This window comes from Apis dorsata, unplaced genomic scaffold (assembly GCF_000469605.1).
Source record: "Apis dorsata unplaced genomic scaffold, Apis dorsata 1.3 scaffold_225, whole genome shotgun sequence".
Lineage (NCBI taxonomy): Eukaryota > Metazoa > Arthropoda > Insecta > Hymenoptera > Apidae > Apis > Apis dorsata.
In genome coordinates, this window is record NW_006263507.1 from 41,769 (window position 1) to 54,095 (window position 12,327).

Consider the following 12,327-nt stretch of genomic DNA (forward strand, 5'->3'; position numbering starts at 1 on the left):
AGTCCTATTACGTCTTTATATCACATTTAATTACTTTGTCATAATTCATATTTTATAATTCTAAATTCTAAATTGTAATTCTAAATTTTTTGTGAAAACCAATACTATTTGTGTCCATTATACAAGAGCATGGATTAAGAAATAAAAAGAATCAAAAATGAACTTGAAAATTAACTTAACTTATTATTATATTCATATTCAAAAATATGAAATATAAATATTTTAAATTCCTCTGATATAGAATTAAAATATACATTCAAATTATTTATACGTTTACGATAATTTACGTTTATGAATTTTTTTTTACTCTCATTCAATTCTTATCAACTTTTTATTGTCACAGATATTATCTATAATCAATTTTAGTATAATATCTATCTTCAATTCATTATTCTCTGAGATTATATTTTTCTAAAGTTTGAATGTTTTGCTTTGAATTGTATATTTTAAAATAGATTTTAAAACCGTTTTTTTACTAGTTTGTTCTATAATTTAAATTAATATTTATAGAAATACATTTACGATCAGATTGAAATGTATCATCAAATTAATATTTATAGAAATACATTTACGATCAGATTCAAATGTATCAGAATGTGTGATCATATATACAGTTCGATATAATGAAAAGATTCGAACATAATCTTGAAAAAAAATTCACTTAACTCAAAAAAAGTTTATAAATAAAAGTTTATATATATATATATATACTCAAACTTTACTTATATTCAAATAAAAAAATATGAAGCAATTTTTTTAATTTTAATAATTTTTTAATAATTTTAAAAAAATGAAATTAACGCTTAATATTTTAGTATATTTTTCGCTTTTTGAAATATAATATAATTATGATATATCAAATAGAACAAAATTTTAAATTACAAAATATTATCTTATTGTGAAAAAAAATTCTTAAATGTAATTTAAGCATTAAAAATTCAAAATGTTAAAAATTTTGAGGATTGATTTCATTTTTTCAAAGAAATTAGCAATATCTTTGAAATTATAAATTAACTTATAAATAAATTTATTCATTCATTATTTTATCCAATTATTAGATAAGAAGCGATAAGATATGTAATAAATCTTTCTATTTAATGTATATTTTATAATAATTTTATATCAATACTTTAAACATTTAAATAAAAAAAAAATTTGCATATAATTTATCAAATGCTAATATATGTTAACTATATTATATATTGTATATTAATTAAACAATCTATAATCAAACTCATTTGAATTTTTATTTGTAATTTTGTAATTTTTATATTATAATGGATGATTAAAAAATATATAGATAATTATAAATTGCACTATGAAGAGAAATGCCAATTTCAATTCCATATTTTTACAACCATTAAAATTGATTGCTCGTACAAAATTTATTTCCTAATATCTATAAAAAATCTTTTCTATGAATTTTAAACGTTAATATGTTAATAACAGAAAAAAAAATGACATCGATTTCTTCTACATAGATATACTTATCTATTTTTCAATATTATAACTCACTGATTTGATTTCTGACCGAAAGATCATCACATTTGAACCGTAAGATCAATAAATAGATAAAGATAAAAACAAAGAAAAAGAAAGAAAGAGAAAGAAAGAGAAAAATAGTCCATCAGTTCGTGAACAAGGCATGGTAGTAAATGACTGACATCAAGATGTTAAATCGATGAAAGGAACGTGAAGCGATATAAAATACAAGAAAGAATGATGGACAAAACAAGACGAGACGAAGCACGCGTGTAAGCCAGAAACGAGAATAGAACGATCGACGAGGTAATGGACCGAAGTTGCGGATTATCGGATTAGCCGGTATATATCCGGGGTGTAGAACGGGCAAGATAATGGGCAAGGTATTGCGAGCAAGGTGAATTGTTATTGCATCCGTGTATCATAGAGCGCATGACAGTATCGCGTGTTTCAAGGGTGTCAAACTCATTTCAATCACAAGTCATTTGTCTAACAAGTAGAATTCATGTGATTCACACAATATTTATATTATTAATTATTCAAATTTTTAAATTTCATGGATTTTTTAAATATTTATTTAATATTAGCACAATATGTATTTATATTATCCTAATTTCACAATTTCTTTTTATTTAATTCTACAGATAAATTTAAATCAGTGTTCGTTTAAATCTCTGTAACTAATCATTCGACTCGTAGAATACGAATTAAAAACAATTAAAATTTAAGAAAAGTATTATTAATTGATTAAAAAATTAGAAAAGTGTAGCAAATTAACTTTTGCATTTTTTGCAAATGTTAACGATGTATTTATAAATAGTGTTGTTGCAATAATTTTATACGCATTTTTTGCGAAAAAAAATACAAATTTTGCATTCGATTTTTTGAATTGTTTCTTTCTCAATATTCAAAATATCTGCAATATTTTTTTCTTTTAATGAAATGTCTTAAAATTATTGTAACATTCGAGCAAATAGTTACTAATAGTTACTATCAGCAATATGAATACAAAGTCTTTTTATTTAAAGAATTTTTATTGCTATCTCACATTATTATAAAAAACATATGTATTTATTAAACATATGTTCAGAATACTATATAAAATCAGTACTCATTCCAATGAATAATTGATATACAATATCCACTATTTCTTTAATTGTTGTAAAAATAAATTCACTATTAAAAATGATAAAGATTAGTAGATTATTGGACGAATATTTTATTACTTTAACTTTTATTCTCAAATTATAAATATAAATAGTAAAAAAAAAAAAAAATTAATTTGTTTTTTGTTAAATTATCTAGAAATATACGAAAAAATATAAATTTTTGTGAACGAACGAAACGAAACGAAAATAAATATACATCGTAAGCCGTATGCCGCCAGTTTGACATTCCTTGTGTATTCGAAAAATTTCGCAAAATTAACAAGGGACATGAGAAAACTTGTTGGAGAACGAAAATCTATTTGCAATGCCATTAGTTGGGGCGCGAGGTCGATGCTCCGGAGTTTGGCGACAGAAAAACGAGACGAACCAGAGGACATATTCAAAGGAGGGCGCTCGCGGCAGAGGAAACGCCCGTGAAAGTGTTTTCCGCTTTGTCGCGGAGAAACTGCGGGGATGCAGCAGCTCGTATTCAAGCTTAAATAAGCCGATAGAACTGATATTCCTCGACGATCCGGCACGCTGAGTCAGCAACACTGGACACGTATAGTACATATACGTGAACGATATAGTTTCATCAGAGTTGCCGTTGGATGCGATGGATCGTGAACACAAACGACAAACTTTTCTATAACCTTTTTTTCTCATGCTCCATATGGAGGATATAACGGAACGAAAAAAATCAAAATTGTATGATTATTTTTAATAATGAAAAAAAGTTTGTCTTTAATATTTTAGATTTTATATGAAAAAGATAGTTTGTATAAAATTAATTTTATTTATTAAATTTATTTATTTATTTTTTTATTTATTTTTTTTAATTATTAATTTTATTATATTATCAATTATAATATTTTTCTCCCTTTATTTACTATGCTACATTATGACTTTAATATTATTAATATTTTGAAATATTATGCAAAATAATATTTACAATATAAATGAGAATATGAAGAATAAGTGGAAGATAGTTGAAATAGAATTTATTACAAAATTAATTCGAATTTCTTTATCTAAAATTATTTGCTAAAAATATAAATTATATATTGTAGATTATTAGAAATCAATGAAAATAATTTCTAAATAATTAATATCAAAAAATTAATTTTGCATCAAAAAAGGAATTTTGCTTCTTATTCCTTATTTTTCTTTCATTTGCCATAATTTTTTTTTTTTTTTATACATTCATATCGTGCAAAGAACTTTATCACAGTTATTCTCAAAATAACTTATCATTTCGAAAATTTCATATTTCAAGATTGAATCTTAAAGTTGTCTGATTGCATATATCATATCATACGGATCTCTACATGATGATTAGATGATAAAATATAATTTTTCAAAGAGAATCGCGATGATTCCTGTACGAGAAAATCGATCTTTCAACGAATCTGAGGAAGAAGTTTAAAGAGAAGGAAGTGCTTTGCCCCGGAAGAAAGGTCGCCCGAAGCTTTTCCTTTGTCGCGAATTCTCAGAAGAAACTTGCTACCTTCTGCCAACCTTTCTTCTTCCTCTTTTTCTCTCTCTGAGATAGTTTTCGCATGCTCGTCTTGTTCGCTTCCTTTCTTAGTTCGATTTTCATGTTCGGCTGTCAACGTTCGTTGGATCGTGAAATCTCAGCATTACATTATCATGTCCCTTAGGGGTGAATTCAGATTTTGCACTTTGAACGTGGATGCAAATGATTCATCCACAATATGTAACGTTGATTGTTTTCATCTGCATTTCATCTACAAATTTGATTTAATTTTAATAAAAAAAATTAATTTTAATAAAAATAATTAATTTAAATTAATTTTGCAATGTACACTTGTACATCTTTAGAAAATATATAAATTTTCTCGAATTTTTTGTAAATTATAAAATAACATACGTGAAACTTATTTATCATTATTGAAAAAGTTCTAACAAATAGATGTGTTTTATCAAAATTTTTAGTTTCCATTTTGTATAAATTTACTTTTGTATAATTTCTCTTTGCAAAATAACAGATTTCAAATTATATTGATTTGCATATTTCGAATTTTCAATTTTTAATTTTCATGATGATAATAGATACTTGTTACTAAGAACATTTCTAATAGTAGAAAAATTTATATATAAGAAGAAACTTATTTATAAGAATCATTAAATAAATGGATTGATATAATGATTGATATAAAAATTTATATATTGTATTACAAGTCAAACTTGATAAAATTAAAAGATTTTAAATATATTATTGGAAATAATACATAAATATATCTATATCTAAAAAAATCTATATGTAGATTTTTATTAAAAAAATATTCAAAATAAAATCATTTATATTTCTAAAATAAAGAAACGTCTAATATTAACGTGAAATTATAAAAACTATAATTAATATTTAAAGTTTTAATCCAAATGTGTAATGGCATGAATTCTATTTTGAAATTTTAGGCCATTAGTTTAATATTTTTTTTTCAAAATGTTATAATTTAGAAGAATAAGATTAAAAAAAATAAAACAAAAAATTGATCTTTATAATTAAAAATATCTTATTATATATTCAAAGGGATCAATGAATAAACTATGAATAAAGAGCCAAGCTTTGTTTTGATGAATTAAATGGATGATTCATTCTTAAAAGCGATGTCAAGTCTGCTCTGTACTCTAATTAATTGTGTTAAATATGTGTGTGAGAATATTTTTTCGTGGAAAGATGAACATATCAAACAATACGATAAATTACATAATATGCAAATACAAAATAAATTTCCATTTATATTTGAGAAATTCCATTAATATTTTAATGGAATATTATAAAATTGCATTAATATTTTTAAATATTTTATTTTATATTAAAAATATTTATAATATTAATATATACATTTTAAATATAATAAAAATTTATTATTTTCTCATTTATTATACGATTCATCCATAAAATTTATTTTTTTATAAATATTAGAAATATTAAATATTAAATTATATGTAATAAAATTTTATTATGTAATATCATCAATTTTATGTTATGATATCAATTGAAAAATACTGTATTACATCATGAATTTACAATAATTAAAAATAAATGATATATAAAGCAAAAATAATCTATAATAAACAATTTATAATTATTTATTATATTTATTTATCACAAAAAAGGAAGTTTAAAAAAAAAGAATTTTATTTCGTATTTAAAAATAAAAATCAGTTTTTTTTCACTGTGAAAACTAGTGAAATAAATTTAGTGAATTAATATAAACCCATATTCCAATTTTTTTTGTATTAAATGATGAATGCACGAATATTAAATAATCAAAAAAATTTTGTTATCTTTTTTATAATAAAAATTTACATAATAAAATAAAGAACCATTTATAAAATATCTGTAACAGTTGTAAATAACAAAAAAGTTTGTTGAAATTTATATCAAAAATGTATAGTGAATTGCACTTATATTTTTGCGTATATCTACTATGTTTAATTAATTATAATGTTTAATAATTGTTTAATAATTATAATTAATTATAATGAATTCACAAAGCATTTCCAAAAAAATTCGTAACAATATAATAATATTTATGAATAAAAATTTCTTGTGAAATTAATTCTTATTCATGTGAATTTCTTTTAAAACTAATGAAACGACCAAATGCTACAATTTCAATAAAATTGGAAAATTCAATAAAAAGTAATTTGAGAATTTTATTGTGTAAATATTAAATATACGTATCTAACATGAAATAAATACAATACAAATTTAATTTTTAAACATTTTTTTAATCAAGGAGAAAAATAACAATGAAAAAATAAAATCTTAATTGAACGTACATTCAACATCAACATGCATAAAAAAATTCTTCGTATGCATGAAATTTTATAATAATTTTAATTATAATAATTCTAAAAAAATAATAATTATTTTGTGAATTCATAATGAATATTTTTTTTAGAACTTCTATCAAATACTTTCGTCCAATTACTATTTTATTTTATTACTATTTTCTTCTTCATGATATAAAAATTTAAATTATTATTATTTTTTTTATATTTATTTTATATTACGAAATTTAGTATTTCCATGTGTTTTCTATTCAAACCATATTCATTTTATATTTCAAAAACTACAATATTTTTAATGAATTTTATGTTGTGTATGGATGAATATTTTTTGTCAGGATAATATATAATTATGTAAATTTTATTAAATATAAACAATCATCTCAAAAATTAAAAATAGAGAACATTTGAAAAGAATTTTTTATTTTCATATGAAATTTAACTTTCATAAAATTAGTTTTAATTTTTTACTTGTTAAAAATAGTAATAATAATTATTTTAATGAATAAAAATTTGTTTTTTATATTTTTTGTATTTTTTTTTCCACCACAAAAAAAACAATGAAACTTTTTTATCTAATTATCTAATAAAATAGGATGACCTATTTAAATTAAATCATCCAAGTATTTCTAAAATTATTAATGATAAAAATTATTTTAAATAAAATTTTAGATATAAATCAATTTTTCTTAATTGATATATAAAGCATAAATCAATTATTCAAAATCTTTATATAAAATTATTACTAAATAATTTATGTTATATTATGTAGCAAAAAATCATTAGTTTTTTTTATCAAATTTATTATATGAAAAATAAAAAAAACATGCGAAATACATACGTGTTTATTTATTTTCTTCGTATTTCGTAATTTCGTATTTGTAATAAGTTTTACAAAATTCAAATTTTACGTACAATTATGAAATATAATTACTGTATTAAAAAAATATATAATTCCATTTAAAAAAACAAAATAATTAACTTTTAATTTAAAGAAATCATTTAAAGAAATAAAATTGATCTTTCCAGAAAATTGACTTATATTACATTATACTCGAAATTATTCATTGAGATTCTTGTCTCAAACATTCTTTAATGTCATCACCCTATCAATACATAATCGTTTTTATCTTGCAAAATTATCGAACATTCAAATCATTATCGAACATATTTTCTGTATGTTGCAGGTGCTTTTGTTCCCGGAAGAAGGCTGGGCGAGGAGCGCGAGCAGTTCCTACTGGACTTTGACGCCGTTCTGGTGGAGTCGAAGTCGATGTAAGGTAGTCGAAGTAGCTGGAACCAGGAGGTGAGTTTCGAATCGCGCCAAAGCGCCTCGAGGTGTCGAAGCATCGTCACGTTGACGACGATAATACCATTGTTGCGATGTTAACTGGCTCGTTCAAAGAGGGCGCGAGCGAATGCATGCCTATATCGTACGACGTTTTGTCATAACCATATTCATGCCGGGAACGGAAATTCGTGCTTTTAGACTACGTGGCCGGAATGTCTATGCCCTGCTCGCCGCGTTTACTAGCCGAAAATTACAAGGACGATGCATCCGAAATTTCACTATCCACTTATTCTCCTCCTTCTGAACTATAGGTTCGAGTTTGTAGCCACATTTTCGATGTGTTTCAACTTATCGTCATATATTTCGCGTACTATTACGATATTTCGATAATAGTTCAACTTTTCCATTATTCTCGAACTTGGAATTACGTTAATGTTGTTTAGCATAGTAACTTCTAATTTTGTTTAATATTGCTTTAACTCGTGTTTCGTTGGTAGGATAAGATTTTAATCGGAATTTGAAATTTGAAGAAATTTAGAGAAATTTAGAGTAATAAGAGAATGAATGCATATTATTATATATATCAATTAAATGTAATTTAATTAATTCTTCATTTATAAAAAGAATGAAGAATGAAGAGTGAAAATTAAGATATTTTTTGTCGATTTTACGAATCAATGAAGCGTGAAAAAACTATCAACAATTCTCAGAAAATCTATCTTCTTGGATGATTAATACCTTCCGGTTCTTAGAGACGTGACTATCAATATATTGATGTTTATTTTGATAATTTTTGATATATCGGTAATATCATTAAGATATCATTAACGGATAGAAATGAATTTTAGAATCGTATTTTTTTATATTCGAAATTACTATTAAAGCAAATTATTAAAAATATTATTTTTTTATTATATATATATTTTTATTATATATATATATTATATTGTAATTTCATTTCTTATCGGTATTTTAATGATATTTTATGTATATATTGAAAACTCGGTAAGATTAATCCACAATTTTGAATAAAAAAAAAAAAGAATTAGTTTCATCCAATACCGATATATTAATGATATCGATAGTTAAAACTTTATGTGTGATTATTATCTCAGTTCTATAATATTGTACAGTCAGTTAAACAAATCTCTGTAAAGAAATTTACTTAAATCAAAAATCTTAATTGTAATGAAAATTTATATATACGTAAAGTATAATGACTTATATATGATATAGTAATTTCTTTATTAATGAAAAATTTCTTTGAAAGTATGAAATCATCATCTAAAAAATTTTTTCATTTCCCAAATACAATTTTGAATCTGAAAATTTTGTTTATAACAAGGTGATAAAACATTAAAATGTTAAACATTTTTTAATAAATTTTGTTCACATCATTACAGAATTATATTTAAAATAAATGAAGGAACCTTGAACAATGATTTCAAATATTATTTCTCTTTAAAATAATATTCTACTAAAAAAATTATAATATACATATATCTATATACATATAATATACATATAATCCGTTATATATTTATAAAGTTCCATTAAAAGTAATAAAAATTTTACATTTTTTCATTTTTTAAAAAAATTTAAAAAAATTTTATACTTGTAAAAATCAACTTTAAGATGGAACGAATAAAATGAAATATTTATTCTTAAATTATAATTTTCAAATTATAAAAATATTAGAATAATTTAAATTTTAATCAATTATATATTAATTCCTCATATTTCAAAAAAAAATATCTTTCTATTATTTTATTATTATTTATTACTTCGCTTCTAAAAAAAAAACGCGATTTTTATTTAAAATATTTTTGAATTAAATTCACGTTAGACAAGTTCAAGATGACAGTTATAAAAATTTCATTTCCTCTAGTAAAAAAAATATTCGACTTACAAATACATACTAAATTTGATCCTATCGTCACTGTAGAACATTCGAACGATATTCAAAGGAAGATTGACTTGAGTTCCATAAAATTCGCGGTTGAATTCGCATTTTGAAAGCAAAATTGAAGATGTTAGTTGGATATTGACGGCGAGGGAGACAAGTTTCCTGAAATATTCCGCCTAGTAATTTTGACGGTCGTTCGACGGGTATCGAGACCGCGTTAAGTCAATGCAAACAAACCGGCGGGGATGAATTCTCGATTCAAACCGTTTCCAACTTTCGTACAGGGGAGCAAATACGTTACTGTTTGCAAGTTCGGACCACGTTCGCACGCGACAACGGTCAAAGCTCGCGATCTCTCGTGCTTTGAAATCTTATTCGTGATTCGCGCATTGAGTATAGAATGATTATGGATGATTATAGAGTATTTTGGAGATTGAATTACTAATTTAAAATTAATAGAGATAATATTATGGTCGAGTGAGAAGTAATACTCGAAAATAAAAAAATACAAATATTTAAGAAAATTAAAATATCTAGGAATTAAAATACAATTTATTAGAGCATTCTCAGAAATGTATATTTATTTTTTGACGTAATCTTTGTAAATTTCTTTCAATGACATGTTTTTTCATTTTATCACTTAAATTCCGGCAATATATTCTAAATTTGAAATTGTTCACAGTGAAATGAACAGATGATATTCTTTTAAAGTCAAGATATAAAAAAAACTAGAAATTACATGATTTCGCTGAATTAGATTAATATATGAAATAATATAAAAATAATTGAACTTGAAAGTGATTCAAAGATTGAAAAATTATTAATTTTTTTTACCTTTATAAAAAATAAAATTCTCTAAAATATACAACACCAATCTGAGAAATACTTATCGAAAAAATGTATACTCTCTCTTTTACTTTTAAAGAATAAAAGACTATAAGACAATCTATGATTTACAGTGTTTCTCGAAAATAATGGATTTTATATGCAAACTTTAAATAAAAATTTGAAAAATATTATTTCTTATCGAAAAATCATAAACAAATATTTTCATTATATTATTCTTTATTATATTATTCCACGTTAAGATTTAAATTTTCGAAAAATTGCTTTTTTATTATCAGATTAAAAATAATTAAAAATAAAATAATTTCAAAGCGATATATTTTAACAAAAAAGAATCTTATAGAATAATGATAAATCAAATTTACTGAAAAATAATATTATATGATGAAATTATTATATGATATATAAAAAATATTGGGAAAAATCATCATTTAATATTTATGTGATTTGGACAATTTTAAAAGAAATACATATTACTGGTATATTAGACAATTATGAAGAATTTAGATATAATAAAAGAGTAGTTTCAAAGTTTTTACACATATATAAATTGATTTATTTGTTTTCGAATAATTATTGAATTTATTGATTTAACCGATTTTTAATAAATTCTGCGAGTGGAGAATATACTTATATAACTTTACTTCAAATTTGAAAAAAATACACTAGAAAGTTGATGTAATGCAAAAGATTTTAATATTTGCTTTAATAAGTTTTTTCATACTTTATTTTTTATCCGTCTGTGCTTAACTATTATAATTTTTAAAACAAACTTTAAAGCTATTTATTTAACATTTTAGACAATTGCTAATATGAATTAAAACATAAAATGTGAATGCTTACTTTTTCTAGAAATTCTCCAAGTAAATATTAAATGATTCAACGATTAAAAAAGAATTTTAGTTTTTTTTCTAAGATACGAATATATTTAAGAATAACATTATCAAAAGTTACTTTCGACGATTATTTTTTATTAATGAATACTGCATTTCATGAAAATCATCATTTAATATAATATATTATAAAACATTTGAGAGTTTTATGTATTTTCACTTTATTTTATATTCCTTGATTTTTATTTTGATTTCTATCACCTTTATCTACTTGAAAATCTTTAAACAAATCATACAGAGTTATATGCATTATCGAAAGTTTTTTGCAGATCATTAATTATTTTTATCAATTATTTTTTATCCTTTTTTTCAAATTTGTTCACAAAATTAGATTTCTTAACTCATGCAATGAATAATTATTTAAAAATTAATATTATATATTTTAAAAATTAAATTGATTATTATGAAATTATGAAATATTGTTACATATTGTTACATATTGTTACGAATACATGATACGTCTTATAATAATAGAAAGATGAGGATCATAAGATTCGAATCTTTTTTCTTTACATTGTTTCTATAATACAATTTATCATAAAAGTTTTTAAATTTTTTGAATATATCTTGTTTATTGAATAAATATACATTAAATACATATAATAAAAAATACATTTATTTAAAAATAAATATGCAAGAACATTTTTTTTATTCTAAAAAATTTGAGTGAAATAGATAAAAAATTTAAACAGTGATTTTAAACGCTAAAACATATATGTTGGTATGTAAAAAATATTGAAATTTATTTTTTAAGTTCCTTTTCAAGCAATTAATTTCGTATTAAATAAAGTGAATGAAAATAGAGTGGAATATTTTTCTCTTCATGGCTTTTTTTCCAATTCGCTTCATCTAATATAAAATTGAATATAACTTGAAAAATAAACTTCAATAGACTTCTTTGCATACAAACTTTTGTATATATATATATATATATATATA

At 22.3% G+C, this 12,327-nt stretch overlaps 1 protein-coding gene across 1 annotated transcript in view; it reads left to right on the forward strand.

Moving 5' to 3' along the window:
• The window catches only part of LOC102671129, a 47,737-nt gene that overhangs the window by 22,788 nt on the left and 12,622 nt on the right, over positions 1 to 12,327 (forward strand). The window contains exon 3 of the mRNA XM_006615497.2: positions 7,640 to 7,758. Coding sequence (XP_006615560.1) covers positions 7,640 to 7,758 — 119 coding nt within the window. The remainder of the gene's footprint in view (positions 1 to 7,639; positions 7,759 to 12,327) is intronic.